This window comes from Gobius niger, assembly GCF_951799975.1.
Source record: "Gobius niger genome assembly, chromosome: 1".
Lineage (NCBI taxonomy): Eukaryota > Metazoa > Chordata > Actinopteri > Gobiiformes > Gobiidae > Gobius > Gobius niger.
The window spans coordinates 67,172,302-67,200,239 of NC_136852.1; the positions used below are offsets into that span (position 1 = coordinate 67,172,302).

At 42.5% G+C, this 27,938-nt stretch overlaps 1 protein-coding gene across 5 annotated transcripts in view; it reads left to right on the top strand.

Moving 5' to 3' along the window:
- pde4d (phosphodiesterase 4D, cAMP-specific) overlaps positions 1-27,938 on the top strand; it is a 296,018-nt gene that overhangs the window by 232,957 nt on the left and 35,123 nt on the right. Inside the window, exon 1 of one of the 5 annotated variants that reach the window (XM_079552157.1) lies at positions 3,724-3,896. The exons of the other annotated variants lie outside the window; for them this stretch is intronic. Coding sequence (XP_079408283.1) covers positions 3,829-3,896 — 68 coding nt within the window. The 5' untranslated portion in view covers positions 3,724-3,828. Of the gene's footprint in view, positions 1-3,723; positions 3,897-27,938 lie in introns of those variants that run through there. 5 annotated transcript variants of the gene reach the window in all.

Sequence of the window (27,938 nt, forward strand, 5' to 3'; positions counted from 1 at the left end):
CACGGAGCACCTTCTACAGAGCACCTTCTACAGTGCGCCTTCCACGGAGCACCTTCTACGGAGCGCCTTCTACAGAGCACCTTCTATGGAGCGCCTCCTACGGAGCACCTTCTATGGAGCACCTTCTATGGAGCACCTTCCACGGAGCGCCTTCTACAGAGCGCCTTATGGAGCACCTTCCACAGAGCACCTTCTACGGAGCACCTTCTACGGAGCACCTTCTATGGAGCGCCTTCTACGGAGCACCTTCTACGGAGCACCTTCTACGGAGCACCTTCTATGGAGCACCTTCTACGGAGCGCCTTCCACGGAGCACCTTCTATGGAGCACCTTCCACAGAGCACCTTCTACGGAGCACCTTCCACAGAGCACCTTCTACGGAGCACCTTCCACAGAGCACCTTCTACGGAGTACCTTCTATGGAGCACCTTCCACAGAGCACTTTCCACGGAGCGCCTTCTATGGAGCGCCTTCCACGGAGCGCCTTCCACGGAGCGCCTTCTACGGAGCGCCTTCTACGGAGCGCCTTCTACGGAGCGCCTTCTACGGAGCGCCTTCTACGGAGCGCCTTCTACGGAGCGCCTTCTACGGAGCGCCTTCTACGGAGCGCCTTCCACGGAGCGCCTTCCACGGAGCGCCTTCCACGGAGCGCCTTCTACGGAGCGCCTTCTACGGAGCGCCTTCTACGGAGCGCCTTCTACGGAGCGCCTTCTACGGAGCGCCTTCCACGGAGCGCCTTCCACGGAGCGCCTTCCACGGAGCGCCTTCCACGGAGCGCCTTCCACGGAGCGCCTTCTACGGAGCGCCTTCTACGGAGCGCCTTCCACGGAGCGCCTTCTATGGATAGCCTTCTACAGAGCGCCTTCTATGGAGCGCCTTCTACAGAGCGCCTTCCACGGAGCGCCTTCTATGGATAGCCTTCTACAGAGCGCCTTCAACGGAGCGCCTTCTACAGAGCGCCTTCTATGGAGCGCCTTCTACAGAGCGCTTCCTCTGTCTGTCAAAGTTTTTTTTGCTAATAGCTGGTATCATGTGTCAAGCCAATCATTTAAACTGCTTCACACCCCTCTGTGCTCACAAAGTGTTGGCCTTTTGTCCGCTCTTAAATTACAACTCAATAACCTTTACTTGTTTACACACATGAAAGTGGACATGATGCTGCTCGATTATTGAAAAAATAATAATCACAATTATTTTAGTCATAATTGAAATCACGATTATTCAAACGATTATTTGTTGCCTTTAAAAAAAAGTCTTTATTTTGTTTCTATAGCTATTAATCAAAAAACTCTGCTGAATATTTTCTGTTTTCTGAACAGTCATAAAAGCACAAATGATTTCAAGTTTGCCTCGATTAAGGAGAAGTCTCTGATTCACACCTGCCCCCTGCTGGCCAGCCCTCACACCTGCACAAGCAAACTGAGCAGCGCGGCCTGATGACATCATCACACAGCGCTGTTTGTTTCTTATGTCAGGCAAAATGCGAAGGGAAAAAAATCCCAGCGCAATGAAATTATGCAAGTCTGCTTTGCAAAAAAAAAAAAAAATTGGAGAAAAAAAAAAATCGGATTATGCTAATTTTGTAATCGTTTAGTCTAATAATCGAAATAATCGCAGCCCTAACAGCCCTAAGTGGACTTTTTACTTACACATTATACTTAGGCTCAAAAACATTCATGTCTACGTAAAGAAAAGACAGTGATGAGTGACAGACTGGGCTGGCCAGGAAATTGACCTGGAGTCAAAACACCTAACGGGGTGTTAGCAAATCGACGGTGCTGTGATGAACACACTTCGAGGCAGAACGGGTCCAGTGATCGGATACGGGCTTCAGAAATGTTGGATGACGCATATAAATGACTATATTTCCGTTATCGGCAATGACTTCCCAGACCTGTTTCAATTGAGCGTTCCATCCCCAAACAAGTGAATGGTGAAGCCAGTCCCTACATTAAAGTATGGAGCAATGTAAGCTAAACCTAACACCTATCATGCAAAAGCTGCCTCAATCCACGCAAAAGATGAAATTGTAAGGACTAAATCGACTAGCGTTCCTAGCAGCCATAGCAGATTGATTTGTCATTGAGTTTTGGCTTGAAGATCTCTGGCCCACTCCTCTTTCAGTGAGCGAAGTTGCCGGATATTGGCAAGATATAGAGCCTGTTTGGCAAGATACAGAGCCTGCTGTCAAAAAAGTGGATTTAATCTCCTATCTTGATTCTTCGGTATTTTTAATTTGATTCGTACCTGTCAGATGGCCCGGATTATTTGGCAAAAGGTCAGTGCTAATGCTGTGTTGGTGTGTGGAAAGCAAAACAAGAACAGGATTTCCACTGACAATATAAATGCATGTGGATAGACATTAGACAGCCAACCAATTGTTCAATCACTAGAAAGCTAGAATGGGACTTGCTGAAGGAAGCCTCTTGTACTTCTTTTGTACTGCTTACTGATAATTGAAATGCAATGTTCTACCTTCAGAGCCGGTTTTTCCTATACGCAGACTACACAAGGTGCGTTGTCCGTGGCCTTTTTGTCTCAAAGAGGAGTTGGATCCACGAGCACAGTAACTTACAGTAACTCTGGTTACAGCGATTCCCAAACTTTTCCATTTTCCATTTTAAAAAGTGAGGGAAATAGACTAGTAGTAGTCCTAAATCCCAGTTGGACAGTGGCTTAGTGGTTAGTGGTTCTCACACAGAGGTGCAGGGCCTGTATTGAGGTAATTATGTTCCACTTCTGCCCAGCTTTACTGTACAGTGGAACTGTTTTTGACCGTAAATGGGCCCGCTCTCTGTCGAAAAACCATGGGATGTGTACTGTAACGCCCCCATGTGGATTTTTGCTAGGTGAGAGGTGAGCTTGAGAAACCAGTGTCACCCACCACCAAGCATGCACCTTGGCCTCTATGTGTCTGTGGCAAAGCCGTTCAAAAACGCATAAGTGTATAGCATTTGGAACCGCATCCAGCTCACTATAAGATGACTTTGAAGAAGTTGTCCAATCAAGATCCACTTCTCTTCTTCTCAATCTGCTGTATTGTTTGCTTCCAAGAATATTGCACATCTTTTGCGCACTTATCCCACCATTTTCAATGCAGGAATACTTTCCGGAAAAAAAAATCACATGCCTTATTGAGACCCAGCAGTCGAATCTTGAATCAGTCTTGTCCTTGGTCTACATGAGCAATCAATCTCTCTCCCGCGTTTTCTCCACTCTCTCTCCTTCTCTTTCTATCTGACTCACCGCATGACACAACGCTGCTTTTTTTCTTCCCACACACTCGGGTTTTAGGTTACCTTAGCAGCAACGGTAGCAGACAAAGCCCATGATTTGACAGGCCATGCGATTGTTTGGTTTGCTTGACGGTGAAGGCGAAGTCCCGCCTCTTGAAGGACTTACTACGACCAACTACCACAACAACCCCTCCTTCCTCGTTCCCTGCTCCCTCTTCCTCCGCCTTCCCCGCTCATAGCCGAGGCAGCGCAGCGCAGGACTGACACAGTGAGATAGAGAGAGCTGGGGGAAAGAAGGAAAGCGCTGCTGGATAGAAAGTCGGCAAGATCGGCAAAAAAAAAAAAAAAAGAACACAGGATTACGGAAAGAGACGAGATCTGATTTCACAAGAGTCAGGAGTCATGGATTGTGCAATTTTACATGAAAAACTACGGAATTCGCCGATGCCACTTGGATTTTAAGGGTTTGCAAAGGAATTTTCGGACATGTTTCTATTTTATTTTGTTTCATTCATTCTGGAAGTGACCAATAGTGCTTGACCGACCGGCGAAATGGTGTAGATCTGTGAAGCGCGGATGTGCCAGGCAAGCCATGAGTATCATCCTAAAGCCGCGATCGCGCTCCACCAGCTCACTGAAGAACACAGAAGGAGGGATATGGTAAATAATGGGGGGGGAAAGGGTTGCATATCTTTTTTCACTTTGTTTGTGCATGTTTGAGGGTATTGTTCCAGCTGGCAGTGTGTTTATTTTTGGAATACTTTCGCCTCTGACTCGGGTGGAGTTTGTCATTTTGTCGTTGTGGATTCTCTGCCTGACAGAATGGTTAATGATTGTGTCACTTTTGCCGGAGTGGAGAGGATTAACCAGAGTCCTGAAAGTTAGCTTAGCGTTATCGCACTGGCACACACTTGTCCCTGGAGTGTGAACATTCCTCCGTGACAGCACATTGTCTGTTTGCCGGCTGCTCGGTTCCATACTTGGCTGCCTCCTGAGAAATCACCGCATTGTAGAATCCACTTTGCTCCTGTCATTGCGAGCAAACAAGTCTTCCCGTTTTCAGAGGTGGAGATAGTGGAGCTTAAACTGTTGCCAGCGGCCCTAACTCGTTTCCAGCTCTCAGAAAAGTTGCGTGGATTCATGTTGGAAATCAGTTCAAATGTGCTATAGTGTGTGAATTTAGAATATTGTGTATAATGGATGAATTAGTCTCCCTGCCTCTAATCCCATGCCAACACTATTCTGCAGCCTACAGTGCACAAGTCAGTTGCACTAATAAAAGGTTTTTGCACTGCCCAAATGCAACTTCAGTTCATCGCTTCTAAAATGCATGCAGTCGTGAGATATGCTGTAGTCCACTCGTCTGTGCATTGAGGAAAGCCATGTTGTCATTCCATACATTGTGCACGACAGTAAATACAGGAGGCTAACCCTGTCTCGCCCTGGGCTACAGCTTCACGCTAACCCTACCCCCTCCCCTCTTCACCACTGCCCTGTCTCGGCTTGTCCTTCCCTGTCAGCGCACATGTTCGCCTAATAACATGCCTTGTAGCTTTAACACCAAGTTCAAACGCCAGCCTGTGTGTTTGCAAGAAAATGCAAAGGCTGATTATCTGAGAATTTCTTGCAAGTTCTTTTAAAGCGGATGCGGCATGCAGATCTTGGTCACTATTGTTTAGAGTATTTGTTTGACTTGTTTGTTTAGAATATATATGTATAGATATAGATCTAAAACGGCAGCAGAAGTTGTTGTTATGGTTGCGATGGTGGGGTGAGCTGTGCTCTGAAGCGGGAGCTGGGTGAGAAGTAAGATGAGTGCTTCCCGGTTACATATAGGGCTCAGTGTAAAGCATAAAGTTGGCACCAAGGCCACGGAAGATCAAAAGATACAACTCAAACATGTATGAATGGATCAAAACTGCACTTAGGACATGTTTTTAATGAGTGAAAAACATCGTAATATGGTAAAAATCAGTTATTGGTCTGGATCATGTTCACCGGGTGCAGTAACAGCAGTAGCCAAAAGGGGGCAGTATGTCAATGTGTGACTGAAACACTAAAATGGACCTTTTCACTTTTTTACAAAGGACTTTTACAAACAATTGTGCATAACTTCAAGTCATAACAACGCCGCCCAAGAAGTGACTTTCTTTTTCGATTCAGCACGCCAAAATAAAAGCACCATCTTATTCATCAGTTTAACTTTCTTTCTGCTTAACTACTAACAGACTAAACACTTAAAATGTGTATATTTATTTATATTCTTGTAGTGCAAGTACCTGCTGAACTAATCAATGAGACGAGCTGTGCGCTTTTATTTTGGCGTGCTAGAGCGAAACAGGAAGTCACTTCTTGGGCGGTGTTGTTATGATTTGAAGTTATGCACTGAGTCAATTACTCATAAAGCAACATTGGAGATTATGACAACTATGTTGTATTAGTGATATTTGAACTATGTAGATGCAAAGTTAGCCATAAATTTAGGCTGAACGTAATTTATTTTTGTTCATCTGCTTCCGTTGGTTATTGGGCTTTTGTGGGAAAGAGAAATACCAGCAATTTTATGGATTTTTTATGCACTTATTTTTTGTTTACTTATGCTTGTGCTTACTTATAGATCAAGTATACTGTCTGAGCATTGCGCTAACTACCCTCCACATTCCCCCAGGCAGGAATATAAAATAGCAGCACAACAGAATCCAGGCACACTTCGTCACGTATAGTAAACTCACAGTCTGTGGGTGTATGTGTACTTTGATGTACGTCTGGCTGGCTTTAACTCACTCCCGATTAAGATCTTGACAGACTTTCCCTTTCCTGCGAGACTGCGCTGTGTTCTCACATTGTCAGCTCTGATAATCCTTTCCAACCTGAGGCGGAGAGAAATAGAGACAAATTAATTAAGATCCCTTTGGTACATTGAGAGATTGGAAAGGGAGGCTGGGAGAGATCTGTCCATCATCCTAAGGTTAAACACTGACCTAAAGGACTGGCTGGTGGTGGTGCGAAGAAGAGCTGGTCGGGGGCCATTTTGAACAGCGACCAAATGCAGTGCTCAGCTGGACCGGGCTTCTTCCATCTGGCTTCTCATCATCCCTCAATTATTTACAGTGGTACCAAGGACGATTTGATTTCAGCTTATCGCGGCTCTTGATAACCCCCATCAGGAGCTGTTTCTTTCTGGGGGCAGGGGGCCTTCAAAAATAAGCCTATAATCGCAATCAAATCAAAACTGTCATTTTAAAGCGGACACAAATGAGCTTAAAGGAACAGGCCACCGTTTATCCATAGTGAGATATGTTCTTACCTGAGCTTAGACGAGTTGATACGTACCTGTCTGGTCTTTGTGCCCGTGGAAGAGCGTGGTCGCTTCCAACTTCACCCCCGTTTGGAGCTATAGGAATATATTGGGAGAGGCCAAATGCTAACAACATCTTTGGTCGTTTTGTGTGACTGAGGGCACGCACAAAGACCAGACAGGTACGCACCAACTCGTCTAAGCTCAGGCAAGAACATATGTCAGTATGTAAAAATGGCAGACTGTCCCTTTAAAGGTGCATAGTGGAACTTTTAATGCAATAAACAAAACTTTTTTTTTGAGTGTGTTTCACATTTTAGTGGCCCAGTGGTTAGCCTGGCGCCTTTACTTTCCATCACAGTGGCCTCTATGATGCTCCAGGATCAATTAATCAATTGATAGAGTTTCTTAAAGCAGTACTAAGTAACGTGTTTACCTTAATGAATCCTTTCCGTAGTCTGTCTGGGGGTAATACAAGAGTTTATGGGATGATTGGAGGGTCTTTCATCTCCTCCTGGTGTCTCTGGCCAGAAAACCATGCTTGCAACTTGACTGCCACCGGACCGGAGCAACCAATACACACAAATAGAATCACGAAGAAGAAGCTAACATGCTAACGGGCAAAGCTAACTGCGGGCTAGCGTCACTTTAAACAGTATTTACAGCCAAGTTTGAGTGAAAAAAAATATTTCCATTGTATAATTGGATGTACAATATACTCTCTCCCTTCGCCTTTTCTGTCAGCGTAGTATTTACTCTCCAAGACAATTAATAAGTTAAAAAATCGCAACTTGCTACGACACCTGCAGTTGCGCTTATGGCCTCTAGGGGCAGGAGTTACTTAGTACTGCTTTAAAGTTTTCACCCTCTCACCAGAAAACGTACAAAACAATTGATCCTGGAGTGTCGTAGAGGCCACTGTGATGGAAAGTAAAGGCGCCATGCTGACCACTCATACAGCCATTGGGTCACAAAAAGGCAAAAAAAAAAAAAGTTCCATAATGCAGCTTTAAACATGTTCAGTTTCAGTCTCATTTTAGGTTAGTTTTGGTCCTGATTTTGTGTTTTTTGAGGTCTTGCTGAAAAACAAATCACTTCAATGGCATTTATTCCATCATTTGAACAGCTCTGTAGTTGAGCATCAGGAGTGTGTTTTGGGACGGCCATGTTTATGTCGCGGGTGACCTTGCTATAACCTGGAATATTCCACTGTGCGGCTTTTATCACTCCACCTTGTAAGGCTTGGTATTTGCATATAGTCTGCTTGCAAAAAGTCTCTGGGAGTATTGTTTGCCATTTCTTTACTGATACGAAAGGGACAACGGGTATCATGGGTACTTTGACTAAATATGGATAGACAAGCTGTACTGTTTAGACTGAACATTTTGTGATAATGGCGTTTCAACAGATCTCTGAAAATGGGAGTCTATTTCTGGAGAGGCACATCATATCAACGCTCAAAGTTTGACAGTGGAAGAAACAGACTGTTCCCAAGCATGTTTAGAAACGTAATCATTGCCAGATATTTCATAGGCATTGCGTGACTAAAGGCGGTTTTCAGTTGCATTGGTTAAAAATTGACTTTTAAGAGCTTTAAGTCATGTTAATGCGCTGCCCCCTCATCAAAAAATAAAGCCTAGATTTTGGTTCGGTTACGCAGTTTTGAGTAAATCCGGTTTACCTTTCAACAATTTCCCATATCCAATGTTTATGTAAAGAGAGGAAACTGTCCCAAATGAACAATGGGGGAAAAGGTTTTGTTTGCACTCTCTTATAGAAAAAGAAAGAAAGATGGAGTAGCTGTATATAACGTGATTATATTAGCGGGGTTTGAAACTCCATCTTCTATTCCAGGTGCGCAGATGGTGATGTCTTTGGCCTTTTAGTGACATTTGTGAGAAAGTACACTTACCTCACACTCGTAAAGGTTCAGAAGTCTGAAAGAAGGCAAGCCGCACGCACTTGGTCACATACGTTCTTTTGAGCATGGAAATATTCGTTTTATAATTGGAAATAATGCGAGGGCAAATGCAGAGGAAGAATACCGAGGGAATACAGATGGAAAAACTTCAAACAACCAAATTAAACAGAATTACTCAAACCAGCGTGAATGAAGCACATCATTGCTCAAGGTATGATTTTACCAATGAGCGAGGAACGCACTTCTTTTTAGTTGACATTGCTGCAATACCATACCACCCCCTAGTGGCCAGGGGCGACTCCAGATGGCTCGCTGTGATATTGATGCCTACGGAGACTTTACACGTGTCAAAAACAACTTAAAGGATCTGTATCATGCTATTTTAGCCGTTCCAAAGTAAATTATAGGCATTTATATGATATATTGTACCTCTACCACTATGGAGTACTCATTTTTGTGAGAAATATAAGTATTTTCTGGTATTTTTCAAACCCGGAAGACTAGACACTTCGATTCAATTAACTCCCTCCCCCCTCCGCCCCCTCTCTCCGCTCATGCAACTTAAGCAGTTAAAGAAATATAAATATATCAGCAATAATTGAAGCTACTTCACAATGCAGTTATAAGGAGTTCACATCTCCAACACAGCTTCATCAATGGCTAACACACAAGCTAACACACAAGGTAACATGCGTTCTCATTGACTCACCGCTCTGGTCCATCATCAGGTGTTTACATTATGGGACTCAGGTTGGTTATAAAAGTTAATCCACTTTGGTTCTGGTGAAGGTTTACCAAACATCCATCAGTGACAGTCACAGACAAACACTATTTTGGCTGATAGTGGCTGAATCCCGGAAAGAAATTCCAACTTCTGGCGAGTGGCCTCTTCTTCAGGAAGGTTGAATAAAGTTCTGAACCTCTCGCAGCCAATCCTCGCAGCAGGATTCAGGAGGATTGCTTAGAACTGTGTGAATGAAGCCAAGAACCACTCTGGGGGTGTTTTTGATAAGAAAGCATACCTTTGAAAGTCTGTTTATTGTTTGATAGTGTTTCCACCTGTGACACCACTAAGGGCAGTATTATATTTTTCACCATGTTGTTTTTTAGGGATGCACCGATACCTATACCAGTATCGGGTATCGAGCCGATACCACATGCTTGTACTCATACTCGTACTCATTCATGAGGTCCCGATACCAGAAACCAATACCATTTGACGTGCGGCCAGCGCACCTACGAGGCGCACCTCTCAGCTGAGGAGAGAAAATAGCAACAAACTGGAGAATTCTTTAGTGGAAATACAATAATCCACATAGAGCTGACTTTATTACAGACTGCGCTCTCTAAATCAGAGTCTGTGCTGGGTTTAACCAGAGCTTAATGTTGTTAGTGCTGCAACGTGGAGTCTGCAGTGTTTACAAGATACAGGCTAATGTTGCTAACTCGCGGCTAGCAGTTTTGGCCATTCTGACGCCGTTTCATGCCCAGGGGTTTATTCATCTGAAAAACTAACCCAGCAACTAAAAAGTACTCAGAAAATCCAAATCAAAGAGATACAGCATGTTTATATTGAGCAAAAATGAGCTGCAGCAGAACAATGAAAACGCTGACCATTTAAATAACCATCTCAATACTATTGTTAAATAAAAATACATAAATGAATAAAGCACAGGCATTTGGACATAGGCTTTTCTGTCTGTGTAATAAAGTGCAATAGAAATGAAAAATTATATTGAGTGAAAATAAAATAAATAAATGTTATCAGCACAATTCTAATATAACTGCTTAAATGTGTAGCCTGCTTTACTTAAGGAAATGTACATGAGTAAATGAACTAATTACAAACCAATCTGCTGTGAAAAAAGTAAGAATGTTGAAGAAAATGCCTTGTACTCGTATCGGTGTTCGGTATGGGCAAGTACTTATATCAAAGTACTCGTATCGGTTTTAGAAAAAGTGGTATCGGTGCATCCCTATTGTTTTTTGACTAACGGGTCTTGAAGAACTGTGGAGGCAACAAAGGCGGGACACATTATCTAAATTGTGAGTTCAACTTAATAGTGAATTATCCAGCAGTTCTGAGAGCTTCTGTTTGTGACAAATGTCATTCTATAAATAGTTTCAAAACATTTATCACCCAGCACTCACAGACTTGTCCTTCACACTCGGTAACGCTTAGGTGATAAGTCATGTGCCTGCACCCAGTGTGCAACGAGAAAAGCGTGCGATAAACACTTAGCTGTCATGAGTGTGTTATTCCTCACCTGCCCTGGTTCTCAAGAAAACTATGGAACCACGCTCTAAAGCTGATGTGCGTTTATTTTTACTGATTTTATGGAGTCAGATATGTTTAGACTCCACTAAACCTTCTTGTTTAAGGTTAATGATGGAGAAACCTTAGGATCGGTGCCACCAAGTCGCCAAGACTGTTTCTGACCCACAGTGGCAGCGGCCTCAGTCTTAAAGCAGTACTAAGTAACTCTTGCCCCTAGAGGCCACAAGCGCAACTGCAGGTGTCTTAGCAAGTTGCGATTTTTTAACTTAGAAATTGTCTCGGAGAGTAAATACTACGCTGGCAGAAAAGGCGAAGGGAGAGAGGGATATTGTACATCCAATTATACAACGGAAATAATTTTTTTCACTCAAAGTTGGCTGTAAATGCTGTCTAAAGTGACGCTAGCTCGCAGTTAGCTTTGCCCGTTAGCCTGTCAGATTCTTCTTCGTGATTCTATTAGTGGGCACTGGTTGCTCCGGTCCGGTGGCAGTCAAGTTGCAAGCATGGTTTTCTGGCCAGAGACACCAGGGGGAGATTAAAGACCCTCCAATCATCCCATAAACACTTGTATTACCCCCACAGGGACTACAAAAAGGATTTATTAAGGTAAACAAGTTACTTGGTACTGCTTTAAATATGCACCAAATAGACTAATCCTTCAGCTAGGTGCTCGCGTTCAAAGTTTTCACACAACATCTGCTCCTGACAGGTTGCCCCAGAATCCATGAAGAGTGGGTCAAATGCAGGGTACAATACAATATGCATATATTGAACTTTTACAACAGGATTTATTGATATCTAATTCCTTGCCTGATTTATTGAGTTTTTAAAGAGGGGGCATTACGCTTTATGCAGGTATTTGATAATAATCTATAACACATCTTTATGCAATGCAATGTTGATCTAAAACAGCTGTTTTCCCTTCCTGTTGTTTTACCACAGAGACTACTCAAAGAAAAACATTGTAAGACGATAAAAAGCTGATTCTGTGTAAACCTCCCACCCCCTTTAACCTCTTAAAATCAGGCTAAATTAGAACTTTTTCCCACATGATAACATTCAACTTCAGAAAACTCATTACATTTGTTTATTTCTCTCAGTAATCTACAATAATTCAAGTGTTCTCCCTGAGATCCTTTATGTTAAACAGCCCAATTATGCTCCATTAAAGGCCCCTGTCAGTGACGCGCCTCGTGTTATTTCCATATTCGCCTGTTATGTCTGAGCATAATGTATTTTCTCCATACCTGGACAGGAGCAGATTTCTGCACCGCGTTTGATGACGCAGCATCGCCATGGAAACATCTTTATGTGTCTTTCATGATTGGCTGACTTTTCTGAATGGCGAGGTTACATCGGAGCGTAAAAGCGGTGCCACGACTGGAGGAAAGAGCGCTCTCTGCTTGTATCCTAGAGGCAGGAAAGTAAAACGGACTTGTCCTAAATTGGAGAATGTGGGAAGGTTTTAGCTGACGCTGACTGCAAAGACCTTATATTCTTTATGTACTGGACACACTGCTAGTTCCTTTTTACAACATGTGCTGGGTGTCACTTCTGGAGTCAGTAAGGTGCTTGATGTTATACTTTTACCTGTTTTTTTTTCCTATTACAAACAAAGAAAGGAGGAGGGAGTTGAGCATAACAGGTCTCTAGCTCTCACAGTATTTCTTGAACATCTCCATTGTTCACATAAATAATCAGAAACACTCTGCCTGGCCAAAACAAAAATTTGCCATGGAAAACCTTTGATTTTGAGACACTTTTTTGTTTGTAGCGTTGCTTCAATAAGCTTCTGAAAAGTTACCGAATTGATTTCAGTCCAGTGTTGCATTCATTGTTCATCAAGAGCATGTGTTGAGGATGGGAGTGAAGGACATCACATCCCAAATATTCTTAATGGGATTAAAGGGATATTTCAGGATTTATGACAGTTATCCAGAGTGTTGCTGATTTCTGGAGATATTTTTTTTGTAATTCATGCAATTCTTATATTTGAAGAGTTACGTGGTTTCTATGGTATCAGCTAGCCTGCATTAAAAACAGTCTGACCCGCTCCACAGTCCACCTGAGGCAAATCACTTATAACGCCAGACTAACCATATAAATGTCTGTGTCAAGTAATTTGAACCATTTTGCATTTAAAATATCTTATATTTGAGCAGCATCAGCTTCGTGGTTGTTAAGCTACGCAGCGGCGGAGTGATCTGCTGGAAAATAGTCCCTCAAAATGCGATCATTCATGTGATGCAAGGTCAGTTGTATTCCAAAAATTATTCTATCGACAAACATTTGTATGGTTAGTCTGGTGTTATAAATGATTTGCCTCAGGTGCACTGTGGAGCGGGTCAGACTGTTTTTAATGCAGTGTAGCTGATACCATAGAAATGCACTAGCCTAGCACAAGCCTAGCGCCACGAAACTCTTCAAATATAAGAACTGCATGAATTACAAAAAAAATATCTCCAGAAATCAACAACACTCTGGATAACTAGGAAATGAGGCCCTATGTCAAAAATCCTGAAATGTCCCTTTAAGATCTGGACTCTGTGTTGGCCAATCCATGTGTGGAAACGATGTTTCATGGTCCATGAACCACTCTTTCACAATGTGAGACCGATGAATCCTGGCATTGTCATCTTGGAACATGAAGAAAATCCACTGATGGTAAAATAGAAAAACCAGGACACTCTCCTTCTATGGCCTGTCGAATTAACAAACCTCCTTGAACATTTAGTTAGAAAGTCAGCTGACCTCCATTGTCACACATTGTTGCTGAACCAAAACCCGGCCAACTTCAGCAAACACTGATCCCAGTGGTGACGCTTTTTACGGCCAGTCAGTGTATTCAGGAGCAGAAGTATTTTCTCTTTCCAAAATGGCTTTGTTTATGTGACGCTTACACAAAAAAGTCTGTTTTTCCTTGCGAGAACGAAGGACCATTAGACAATCCTGAAATTCCTCCTCTACTCTTTGCTGATGAACTGCTTTTAATTGAACTCTCACTCTCAAAAGAACTCTAGACTCAACAATCCGAATCCCACATATATATCCTTGAATGTGTGCACCCCGCCCTGATGGATGGGTCTCTCTAGGTTACTGTCTGAGATTTAGTCAAGGATAAAGTCCACAAGAATGCACACATGGCTGACTGCTATTATAAATCAGCCTTACACATGCAAACAGGGCTCGCACGACGTCTCTGCCCTTGCTTCAGCTGCCTGTCTCTTCTGAACACCTCCGGACTGCTTCCAAAATAAATGCAGCATTTGCTTGAATGCGACTTCAGGTAGAAAAAAAAAGGAAAAACAAAATTCTGACGCCATCGAAGTGCCTATGCCTTTGTGATTTTTCCCAATATCTGAAGTTGATGAATTGACATTTTTTAGTATTTAACAGGTGAAAACATATCTCAGATCCCATGGTTACAAACTTCAAACTGACCAGTGTGTTTTCCGTGAGCGTAAACATAAGCCGCGACATCGGCAAGACGGCTCAGTTTTCAGCAGGTCTATTAATACGCCCCATTGGACTAACATCAGCTAAAGGCTTATAGGCACAAGTCACTGGAAGTTTGGTGGCTATACCTGAGGGAATGAAGAGAACGCTGAGTAAAGGTTCTTCGAGGAGCCCGAGTTTCTCCAGGATTCTCGTGAGACCCGTGCTTGCTTATCACAGGCTGCTAACCCGGAGTCTGTCAGAAGACGTGGCCTTAGAGTTTGCCGAAGCTGCAAATTCCACATTGAGGTGAAATACAGCATGTTGACATTGATATTAAGTGAAATAAGTGTTTTATAGCGTATAGATCTAAGTGCAAAGACCATGGTGGGCAGTTATTTCTGCTTGTTAAAAGAGCAAAGAGTATGGTGGATTTCTTTGTACGGACTAAAATCTCTGGAGGTGGTGAAGAGGAGAAATGAGTGTCTGAGGTGGTAGATGGCTTTTCTGTGAAGACGAGAGAAAGAAAAGAAAGTGTAGCTCTGAGGTGTCTAAAGTAGTCGGAAGTGGGCCTATTGCTTGATAAGGTCTAGCAAATTTGTAAAATGGCCCTTAAGTTTTGGCGTCCTGTCTCCTACGTAATAAGATTTGAACAAATACTGATGTACGAAGCGCCAGCAGGGGGCGAACACGGTCCTTCTGACGCGTCATCCACAAAGGAAGAAGTGTCGAAACAAAGCTTTGAGAAACGACAGGTACCAGCAGACGTGCTAATCGGCGCGGAGGAGAGAGATTGATCACGGGCAGGTTCAGTTTGCCTGGAATTTTTACAGTGGGTATGCGCTGTGATTGCGGAAGAAGAAATATCGAGGATTACTTAAGCACAAGACCCTTTAAAGACATTGTATTTTTGCTATTTACTGACATAATTGTGGCTTTTGAAGGAAGTAGCAGTCCCTTATATTGATTAGCCTTGAATTTTCCAAAGAAAGGTCCATTCGGTCTGGCTCTGCAACCAAATGTGACCATTGAAGTTTGTTTGTGCCTGCTGCCTAATTGAGGGAGATGTCCTGTCTTTTGAATGCTGGAGGAAGTGTGCAGACAGCGCGCCCTGACCTCCTCTGTGTCCTGCCAGTCCCACTCACTGCAGCTCTGTTCAGAAGAGCTCCTTTCACCTGGAGGCTGACTCATTATCCAGTATCACTGTCCGTGCTAGGGCTTCAGAGAAACAATAGTACTACTCTAGTTGTTTCTTTTTTTTTTTTTTTCACCTGACCCACTGATGTGCTCCCTCTGCTTCTCTTAAGTTGTTTTTTGTAGTTTGATTTCTGCTGCTGGTAATGAACGCTTTTGTCCTCTGGCAAACTGTCTAGTCTGCCTTGCTTTGAATGCTTGTGTGCAGTTGTATGAAATGTTCAAGATTGCATTGATATGTAATAATGTTGTTGCCTCATCCAGAACCATCCAAGCTTGCACTGTGTAAATTGTATAACCGAAACTTGGTGCGACAATGAAAGAAAATGGGCTGCAATGACAACTCTTCAAAAGATCTTGTCCATGTGTTTGACTTTGTGTTCTGTGTGGACGTTAGAATAGATTACTAACTGTGGAGTGAGTGTGAGATTGCGATAAGCCTCCGTTTGTCCTTGGCCTCATTTGTCCCGCGGTGTGGGGTCAGAGTGCCTCACCCCTCACTGTACTCGGCCCTCTTTCGGTCCATCTGAAAAAACATGGTCTTTCTCCTTTGTCCTAATGAAACCTGAGCCATGTGAGAAACCGCTGCAAAGATCCATTCCTTCCTGCATGTGCGTCTGTCGCCTCAAATCAATTCAACGGCAAAGCTTCAGTGTCCCATAGAAACCAAAGAGCTTGAAACAAAGGGCTTGAAGCAAAAACGGAAATTTGTGGTGACATATTGCATCATCGGTTTTGAGACATTTTTGACCCACTTTTTTGGCTGCAAACTGCTACTAGCTTGGATCAGGTTTGCCTAAATCCGCTCTGAAGGTTTAAGTAAAGTTTCAAGTTAGATTATATTCCCTTCGACGCGATCATTCTTCAATCATTGCTTTCAAGAAACCAGCCCAAAACCACATGCGTCCCACAGCAACAACAAGTGAGTTTCCAAGTCAATTGGAATGGCGATCTTTGTTCAGATTTGGAAATGATCACTGTTTCTGAATATTAGGCGTCCCCTATTAGCAAATTACCAATATTATGTCAAAACTTCCAAGTAGTTCAAGTTATGGTCCCTCAACGTCAATGCCCAACCCTGAATATGAACATTACGATCTCTGGACTCTCTAAGCCTTATCTAGGATGAGGCAGGCTTCTATGTCCGGACTGTGGGTCTGGGGGACTGCTTGGATGGCTGGCCAGCAGTTTGAATGGCAGTCTGAGTCTTTGCGTTCGCACCTGCTCGCTGAAGCCAAGTGATGATGCGATGAAGGGTCTGTGTGTGATAAGGAGGTCCAAACATGCTCTGGCATTTCGCAAGTTATCTAAAGGCCTCGCTGACGCCGCCGCCAGCAAATGTTCGAGTAGATATTGAAGGCATTTTAGCCGAGGTTAATCTTCCCGCTTCTGTGCAAACAGAGATTCCCCCCATTCAAATACAGTGACACGACTATAAGTGAGGGTGCAAGCATTTTAAAAGGAGGTTGCAATGCACCCTTTTACACCCCTGTAGATCCGGGTCTGGCACAGTGGAACCTCCTAAAAAGTTCCTCCTGAGGTCCCACGTATCCAGGAAATGCTTTCCTCGCGTCGCATCTCATGCTTAGCTTCATCCTTTCATCACAAAGTATAGACACTTAGTAAAAGTGCATAGTTTCACGACAGCCACACTGGCCACTCACTTCTCTTTAGTGACACAGCGAAGGGGTGTCTCTGTTTTATGTATTTCTTCATTTATTGGTCAGGACAGTGCATGTTAATGCAGCCATGGGCCAATTTCTATCCCTACTCTCACTCAACATGGCCTATTGTACATGTTTTTAGTGGTAGGGGAAACTGGAATACCCAGAGGAAACCTACGCAGACACAGAGAGAAAATTCAAACTCCACAAAGGCCCGTTCGACCCGGGGATTGAACCTGGGACCTTCTAGCTGTGAAGCACTTGCACTAACCGCTGCGCCACCATCCCTACCATCGCCTCGAAGTCATCAATGAACCTGACATTTTGGCTCTCTCAGTGAACCCAGTCCAGGTAATGACTTTGGAAAACCTTTACTACAATCAAGTGCAAGTTACTACTGAGGATGAGTTTACATAAGACAAAAAATACCTCACAACTTACTCCGTGATTCATCATTTTAACAGTTCAAAGTTGTCACCCTCTTGATACAGATGGCAAACATGTGCTACATGACCCGACCGGACAAGCTCTCATCTTGAGTTGCCCTAAAAATAACCCTGTAATACAGATAGCGTTTGCTCGACAAAAGTTCCCTCAGTCTTTCTCTGCCACACCAGAGCGTCCCAACACTTCCAGAAGACAGAACAAGGACGATAGCGGTGCTCTTTCCGAGCTATCAGGTGCTGCCAAGCAATCTCATCGAGATCCAGTGTGTTAGCCAGCTGCTCGAAAGTACTGAGCGCTGGAACTGAACTGTAAAATGCAGCTTTTAGGCACTTTAGCTTTTATGCTTTATGTTAACTTACAACAATAATTGGGAAAGGGCACTGTATCACTAAGGACTGTTTTAAAACTCTACTACCGGCATGCTAACAAATAAATGGAGTTGTGATAAATGCAGATTCAGTGCAGAACTGGTCAGAATAGATCCTGTGATTATTTACAGACCTCTTTTACGCAACAAGATCCAAGAAATACAATCAATCAAAACTCCAGAAGAAGAAATGACCAAAGTAAACAGGAAACAACACTTGGCCCGCTGGTCCACTCGCCTCTGTTCATTCTTAACGGGAGAGAAGTCTGGACGCAAAGCTGAGTGAAGCGGAGCTTGAGGAGTAGCTGATCAGAAAGTGTTGCAAAGACAGAACGACAGAATCAAACATGGCGTTGCACTAGTGGCTCGGGAGAAGGGTTTTGGGGCAATTTTTCAACAAAATGAAGGGAAAAAATACTGTACCGTCTGCTTGTTCTTTTGTGAGACAAGTCTAATTCTACAAAAAACTCTACTGAAATGAATGTAAAACGTTTACGCATAACTTCTTTGTTGATGTCAGGCCAAGGCAAAACATCCATACAAGTCAGTTGCTGAAGTTTTTATGAAATAGACCAAGCCATGAAGCACAATACTCCGCAGTTAAGCTAGCTCTGAGCTAGTCCTACGTCCTAGCATGTGGCTCTGATGACTTTCTACAGGTGGTAAATGTGGTGGTTAAAAGCTCAGAAAAGTTGATTTGGTGAAAGGAGTCAAAAAAGAGCAAATTTTGCACAAAAAAGGATTTGACTGTTGTTGCCAGTGTGTGAGCTCGTAATATATATTTAAATCTAAACTTACGCCTCTCAGTGTTTAGTTCACAGATAATGAAATGTATGAATGCAAATCAATGTAAAAATGGCTCTTTGAAATGTTCAGACCCCAAAAGATTCGACTCCCACTAAAAGAAGTCATAGGTCAAGAGATTTTGGGAAGGAGTGAAGCTCGCACAGGATAAAATATTGAGTGTTGAGATATCAGCCATGCATTATTAAATGCGCAGATCAGCATTTTTCATAGCACTACTTTCGGGCAGAGAGTACATTACTGACTTGGCAGATTCTTTGCTATAGTTAGTGCAGGGGGTAGAGCCGAGGCTTTTGTAAATGAAAGCAAAAACAATCAACAACAATCAAAAGTCTGATTTATGTTTAAGGCTAGACACAGCAGATAAAGCATCGCCTTTTCACGCAGTGGTCAATGTTGAGAATTTAACTAGTTTCTCCTATAACATCTTAGTTGTAATGTAAAAAAAAAAAAGACCAAATGTTTTGTCTGCTAGCGATTGCTTTTCAGGAAATCAACAGCTTTCCCACACTCGTCCATTCACAAATATTGACACGTTTGGAATCCCTGTGACATTCGTAAGCAAACGAGGTGACCCTGTTATCCAAATACGATTTGAAATAGATTAGGTTGTGTTTTCTCTGAGTGAGGTTTTCTTTACACTCTTGTCACAACATCTCCACGTTTGAGGCACCTACCGGCTCAATACCTTCCAGTCATGCACTTAAAAATATTTCGAAATGTTTTTTTTTCCCCCCAGGGGATTGTTTAAAGCAGTACTAAGTAACTCGTGCCCCTAGAGGCCATAAGCGCCACTGCAGGTGTCGTAGCATGTTCCGTGTTTTTACTCAATAATTGTCCGTGAGAGTAAATGCAGCGCTGACAGAAAAGACAAAGGGAGAGAGGGATATTGTACATCCAATTACACAATGGAGATCATTATTTTTGCTCAAGCTTGGCTGTAGATACTGTTTAAGTGGCGCTAGCCCGCAGTTAGCTTTGCCTGTTAGCCTTTTAGCTTCTTCTTCGTGATTCCATTAGTGTGTATTGGTGACTCCGACCCAGAGGCAGGGAAGTTGCAATTGTGGTTTTCTGGCCAGAGACACCAGGGAGATGAACGACCTCCAATCATCCCATTAACACTTGTATTACCCCCAGAGGGACAACGGAAAGGATTTATTAAAGGGGCTAAATGCAAGTTTGTGATTTTATACTCACTACTGCCATCTCAGGCCTTATGAGTAACTGCAGCTTCTATATTTAGCTCGTGCATGACGGCACTTGGAACACGAATTCACCTTTTTGAGTGACTGTGCAGGATTTTAGAGGCAGTTGTGGTGAATAGGTCTGAGCTCATTCTACACATTAGGACATGGCTGGAACATGTAGGGGGATGAAAATACATAATTTCAACATTTTTAAACTCCGTAGTATAGTCCCTTTAAGGTAAGTAAGTTATATCCCCTTGTAACTCTTCAGAGAGTTAAACCTAGCTCAATCCATTATCAGATTTTGTCACTGAATTTCCATTTGGCATTTTTTTGCCATTTTATAAAATGCTTTAACTTGCAAAGCATTTTTTCTCTCAGATTTCTTCTGAGCAGCTTCCCTATGCTATGCAGCAGATCTTCATATTGTTCCCTCTGCATGCCAAACATTCATGATCACTTAGTCCAAGGCTGGTGGCAAAAGTATTTTTAAAAGCTTGGATAAAGCACTGCACAGGACCTTGAGCAACCTCAGTAAGAAACAACATGATTTTCTAAATATTGTCGGGTAATTTTTTTAGAGCTGTGATGCCAAAAAATGACTGCTGATAGATTGTTTTGAAGTTTTTAATCGTCAGCTTTGAAACCGGTGCTTGAAATCCGCAGCTTAAGAGTAGTTGCTCCATCTTTCGCGAGCGGCTGACATTTATCTTTAAATTAGTCCCATTTTCTCTTGCCATCACTTCTTACGCAACGACTCGACTGCCTCGCGTGAAGCCGCTCCATAACTCGCGAGCGTGGTGTAATCGTTGCAGAGTGCGGGGCAAAGGGCGGGTCATCCATAATGCATGCTGGAGTTCTATCCCTCCTATTCCTCCTTGGTCCTGGGGGAGGAAAAGTGAGCATTATGGCTGCTTCCTGACCAGCCCCCCACCCCCCCACCCCCCAACACGGAGATAAAGCTGCACTTCTGTTGTCGAAGTGCAACACCCAAACAAGGCGATTGTGTGGGGCTGAAGTGACTGGTCATTGAGTTGTCAGCCTGCTTGAGGAATGCTCATGTGCTGGATGACTCGAGCTTGTTTCTGTGCACCATTGACGGGAGTTTACTTCAGACACTTTAGCAAGATCAAGAGTTTTTATTGCGCTTCAGAAGCTTCTCATAGCTCCAAATTATTTGTCTGTTTTTGAACTAGAACAGTGGTCTCAATCAATTCATAAAATGAACCTGCATGAACCTGAATATTCATGCAGGTTAAAGGGTAAGTCTGAGCTTTTTTTTTTTAGAAAATATTTGAAAATATCAATTATTATGCAAAAATACGGTGTGCCAAATCATTCTGCAGCTCAGTTTGTTTTGGGAAAATGTTGAACAAACAAGTAACAATTTACAAAGAAATAGCACTAAAAATAAACAAGGAATAAATACTTGTAATACAAGAAAAGAAACACAATTAACTACTATTCGTACCATTAGTGCCGGCGTCACTATAAACACCACTACTACTACCACTGTCACTATAGACACCACTACTACTACCACCACTACTACTACTACTACTACTACTACTACTACTACTACTACTACTACTACTACTACTACTACTACTACTACTACTACCACTACCACTACTACCACTACTACTACCACTACTACTACCACTACTACTACCACTACCACTACTACCACTACTACTACCACTGCTACTACTACTACTACTACTACCACTACTACTACTACCACTACTACTACTACCACTACTACCACCACCACTACTACTACTACCACTACTACTACCACTACTACCACTACTACCACCACTACTACTACCACTGTCACTATAGACACCACTACTACTACCACTACTACTACTACTACTACTACTACTACCACTACTACTACCACTACTACCACCACTACTACTACCACTGTCACTATACACCACTTACTACTACCACTTACTACTACCATTACTACTACCACTACTACTACAACCACTGTCACTATAAACATCACTACTACCACCACTACTACTACTACTGTCACTATAAACACCACTACTACCACCACCACTACTACTACTACTACCACTACTACCACCATTACTACTACTACTGTCACTATAAACACCACTACTACCACCACTACTACTACTACTACCACTACTACCACTACTACCACTACTACCACCACTACTACTACCACTACTACCACTACTACCACCACTACTACTACCACTACTACCACCACCACCACTACCACCATCCGCACCACTACTACTACTACTACTACTACCACTACCACCACTACTACCACTACTACCGTTAATTGACCACAGCCTCCAGACATTAAAGAAAAATAACCGTATGGTCACAGTAATTGGGAACGTGCTGTACAGTCCTGCCCAAGGGCACAGCCACAGCTTGCCAGGATTCAAACCGTCAACCATTGCCATTCCCAGTGCCTGCAACTCTTTGCACTAAAGCAAGTTCCAGCATTTTTCACTTGATATGAGATTTGAACATCGTTCCATTTGATTTCTCTTCTCACTCTGTATTCAACCTGGAACCTTTGAACACAAAAACAGTCCTCTCGTGCATAGAAACAAACCCGGGCGCTGACCTCACAGGGAAACCCCTCTCGCACACCTATCCTCGCCCAGGGGTAGATTATGGGATTGCGTGGTAACCGTGGTGACGCAGCAGATCTGCCTCCCCCCCCCCCTCTCGGCTGCGTCACCGGAGCGAGCAATCTCGTCTTAGGCTCTTTGTAAGCTGCTCACCGTGACGACACAGCGCGGCGGAGAAAGGAGCTGGTCTGACGATGCTGACCTATGTTTTATGCAGCGCGGCCATGGTTTCTGTTTTCATGCTTTTGTTGTTTTGGGAAATGTCAGTCGCGGATTCGTGACGTGGAGTTGGACACTCCGCGCAATGCTAATGTAAAGCCGAGTGTGTTCCTATTTATTATTATTAAGGCTGTGAGTCATGTTTTGTATTGACAGACGTTAACAGGAGAAATACAGAGGCTCTCAAGTACTGCAGTGGACCAACTCCTTTATAAAACATGCACAATAGGCTCAATCGCCAGCTGTCCTTGTTCAAAATAAACCTTTGTTCAAGATCTGGAGGTCCTGCAGGGACAATAAAGTACAGCTTCATCTTCAAGGTCCTATGTCATGCTTTCTTTAAGCTTTTATAACTATTTACACACCTTAGCCTTGACATCTTCTGTAGTATAAATTGGCTTTGATGTATGATGTATGTTAATGATGCACCTTTGTTTGTTGACATCAGCCTTCAATTTACCACTGTCCATTTGCACTGCATTATTTAATCCATTACATTTTTGTATATAATGTAGATATGCATTATCCTAGATTAACACGTTAGTATTTGTAATTGTTTACACAGTGACAGATTTGCATATACCTGTCCCACTTTTTCTACTAATGATTCCATGTAGTATTTGCATATTTCATCCAGCGTATTATTAGTGGTACTGCTTTCATTATTTTTGTCTGAGTTGAGTACTATACTACTATATTGAGCTACAATAAAGTCTCTTAAAGGGGCTAGATGCAAGTTGGCCATTTTATACTCACTGCTGCTGCCTCAGGTCATACGTGTAACTGCACCTTCTATATTAAGCTCATGGATGACGGCACTTCAGACCCGAATTAACAACTTTTTGAGTGACAATGCAGGATTTTAGAGGCAGTTGTGGTGAACAGGTCTGGGCTCATCCTCCTTTCTGAAGTCAATGTATATTTGTACATTGTCCATGTTCAAATATATAAACTGCACTAAACATGGTAAAGTGCAGGTATACTTAAGGCCAGCAGAGTGCGCACCTCCAACAGTGACCGGAGCCGCATGAGCAAAGGCTAGTTTCAAAAGAGCTACGACAACGTTAGCTATCAAGCTACTCAGTGCGAGGAAGAGTTCTGTGAAGGAGTCTAAACTGCAAAATGCATGAAAAGTGCTTCAAGTGCACTTAAACACTCAGTGACTTCATTTACAATGAAATAAACAAGAAACCACAGTTCTATTTAAAAGTAATAAATAAACAAATTAATCATTAAAAGTAATTTATTTGTGTGACAGTGTTTGGTTGGTGGAACAGGTTTTGTAGTGCTGCCCCCTGCTGTCCTGACTGAATTCTTGATCATTATTGGCCTCTGTTGACTGTGAAAACAGTGGAGCACTGCTGCCTCATTAATATGCATGACGTTGCTCACTAATATGCACGACGTCATCAAAAGTATCGATATCGGAATAAAAAGTATTGTATCGTCCCGCAAAATATCGCGATGTATCGGAAAATCGATATATTGTCACACTCCTAATTGCAACAGATAATTATAACATTCTTCTTCTTCTTCTTCTTCTTCTTCTTCTTCTTCTTCTTCTTCTTCTTCTTTTTGAGGTTTTCTGGTGGACGACAACCTAGAAACATTTGTATTGCCACCACCTACTGGATCGCGGTCTTCTCGAGGAAGTTACTAAAAAAAATCTATAAGTCCATCCATCACAATCTCAGAAAACAAAACCTACATTGAATGTTCAAATCCCTCCCTCAGCACTTTGTCCAAATCCTCCCCAGAGATGCCATCAACTTGCAAAAACTTCTGCGCTGCGTCAAGTGTCTCTTTAATGTTGTCAGATTTTCCCCGACGACTAGCCGTACAACTGATGATCATTGCCACAAAAGCCAAAAAAGACTTTTGATTCACCCCCATGAAACTCTTCACTGTACCTGGTTCTCCTCCTTCCATATCTTACTACCACCACTACTACTACCACTACTACCACCACCACCACCACTACCACTTCATTAATTGACCACAGCCTCCAGACATCAAAGAAAAATAACGTATGGTCACAGTAATTGGGAACCATGGTTTCTGTTTTCATGCTTTTGTTGTCGGGAAATGTCAGTCGCGGATTCGGGACGTGGAGTTGGACACTCCACGGAATACTAATATAAAGCCGAGCGCGTTCCTATTTATTATTATTAAGGATGTGAGTCATTGACAGACGTTAACAGGAGAAATACAGAGGCTCTCAAGTACTGCAGTGGACCATCTTCTTTATAAGACATGCACAATAGGCTCAATCGCCAGCTGTCCTGGAGGTCCAATAAAGTACAGCTTCATCTTCAAGGTCCTATATCATGCTTTCTTTAAGCTTTTATAACTACTGTAGTATAAATTGGCTTTGATGTATGATGTATGTTTATGATGCACCTTTGTTTGTTGACATCAGCCTTCAATTTACCACTGTCCATTTGCATTATTTAATCCATTACATTTTTGTATATAATGTAAATTTGCATTATCCTAGATTATCATGTTAGTATTTGTAATTGTTTACAGAGTGACAGATTTGCATATACCTGTCCCACTTGTACTACTAATGATTCCATGTAGTATTTGCATATTTCATCCAGCGTGTTATTAGTTGTATTGCTTTAATTATTTTTGAAGTTGAGCAGACCTACTATATTGAGCTACGGTGACACAATAAAGTCTCTTCACGGGGTTAGATGCAAGTTGGCCATTTTATACTCATTGCTGCCACCTCAGGTCATACGAGGCAGTTGTGGTGAACAGGTCTGGGCTCATCCTCATCCTCCTTTCTGAAGTCAATGTATATTTGTATATTGTCTATGTCCAAATATATAAGCTGCACTAAATATGGTAAAGTGCAGTTATACTTAAGGCCAACAGAGTGCGCTCCTCCAACAGTGACCGGAGCCTCATGGGCAAAGGCTAGTTTCAAAACAGCTACGACAACGTTAGCTAACAAGCTACTCAGTGCGAGGAAGAGTTCTATGAAGGAGTCTAAACTGCAAAAGGCATGAAAAGTGCTTCAAGTGCACTTAAACACTCAGTGACTTCATTTACAATGAAATAAACAAGAAACCACAGTCCTATTTAAAAGTAATAAATAAACAAATTAATCTTCTTTACAATTATAAAAACTATCATTAAAAGTAATTTATTTGTGTGACAGTGTTTGGTTGGTGGAACAGGTTTTGTAGTGCTGCCCCCTGCTGTCCTGACTGAATTCTTGATCATTATTGGCCTCCGTTGACTGTGAAAAGAGTGGAGCACTGCTGCCTCATTAATATGCATGACGTTGCTCACTAATATGCACGACGTCATCAAAAGTATCGATATCGGAATAAAAAGTATTGTATCGTCCCGCAAAATATCGCGATGTATCGGAAAATCGATATATTGTCACACTCCTAATTGCAACAGATAATTATAACATGGTTAAGTCAATTTTGCATGATATACTATCAGCTCTTCTTCTTCTTCTTCTTCTTCTTCTTCTTCTTCTTCTTCTTCTTCTTCTTCTTCTTCTTCTTCTTCTTCTTCTTCTTCTTCTTGAGGTTTTCTGGTGGACGACAACCTAGAAAGATTTGTATTGCCACCACCTACTGGATCACGGTCTTCTCGAGGAAGTTACTAAAAAAAAATCTATAAGTCCATCCATCACAATCTCAGAAAACAAAACCTACATTGAATGTTCAAATCCCTCCCTCAGCACTTTGTCCAAATCCTCCCCAGAGATGCCATCAACTTGCAAAAACTTCTGCGCTGCGTCAAGTGTCTCTTTAATGTTGTCAGATTTTCCCCGACGACTAGCCGTACAACTGATGATCATTGCCACGAAAGCCAAAAAAGACTTTTGATTCACCCCCATGAAACTCTTCACTGTGCCTGGTTCTCCTCCTTCCACATCTTCCTGCTCTTTTGCTTTCTTCCCAGCATATGTAACTTAATTTTCCAATCTTACTTTAGCACTTTTCGCTCATGTTTCCCTCTTGGACAATTTACTAACCCTACCCGATGATCTCTGTCACAATGAAGGCATTTAAATTCCAATTCGTCCACTTCGTCTTTACATTTCTCAAAATCACAATCTCTTTGACGTTGAGTTTTACAGTCAATAAACACCATGTTTCTTGTTATCGTGACTGAATTCACAACTCCCACCACACGCCCAACAAACTGTCCAACTTCATGCGGATCCTTAAAACTTCTGTCTTCTTTCGTAGTAGCACAACCATTCCCACGACAAATGTATCACCATTCTGACCAATCACAGCATTTTGACCTGAAACAACTGATATGGTTTCATCTCTTCCTTTTCGTATTTCCATTAAACCATAAGTAACTCATGCCCCTAGAGGCCATAAACACCACTGCAGGTGTCGTAGCATGTCGCGTTTATTTTACTCTTTAATTGTTCATGAGAGTAAATACTATGCTGACAGAAAAGACAAAGGGAGAGATGGATATTATACATTGTGCCACAACACAATTACACAATGGAGATATTTTTTTTTCACTCAAACTTGGCTGTAAATACTACTAAAGTGGTGTTGCCCGCAGTTAGCCTCTTCTTCGTGATTCCATTAGTGTGTATACGTTTGTTAAGTGTAACGTCACGACTTCCGCTTCCGGATACTAGCAGACCGGCAAATATGCGATTAAAAAACATAAAAATCTCTTAAAAACCACCATCAATATTTCTGAAACTCAACGGATTTTACTGAACCTACTTATTTCTCAGACTCATTAGCCAAAAAATCTGCACCTACTGCTAAAAAAGGTTATATTTACTAGAGTTACTACTTCCGGGGTTAGCGTAGCTGCTGCGCCATTAGCATTTATCTCCGCTAACCCGGATGTACCGGTTTAGGTAAATATTACTTTTCTAGCAGTAGGTGCAGCATTTTTGGCTAATGGGCCTGATAAATAAGTCTGTTCAGTAACTCTCCGTTGAGCTTCAGAAATATTGATTGTGGTATTAAAGAGTTTTGTGTAGTTTCTCGCACATCTCGGGACCCGGAAGTAGAGCTGTGACGTCACCACTTAACAAACGTATTGAGCCTCCAGGTCGGAGCAGGGAAAGTTGTAACTGTGGTTTTCTGGCCAGAGACAACAGGGAGAAATGAAAGACCCCCCAATCATCCCATTAACACTTGTATTACCCCCAGAGGGGGTAATACACACCAGGACACCAGGACACAATCTTTTCGCTCCAAGTGCCTCGACGCCGTCCGATCCGTGTCCCCCTTTAATCTTAC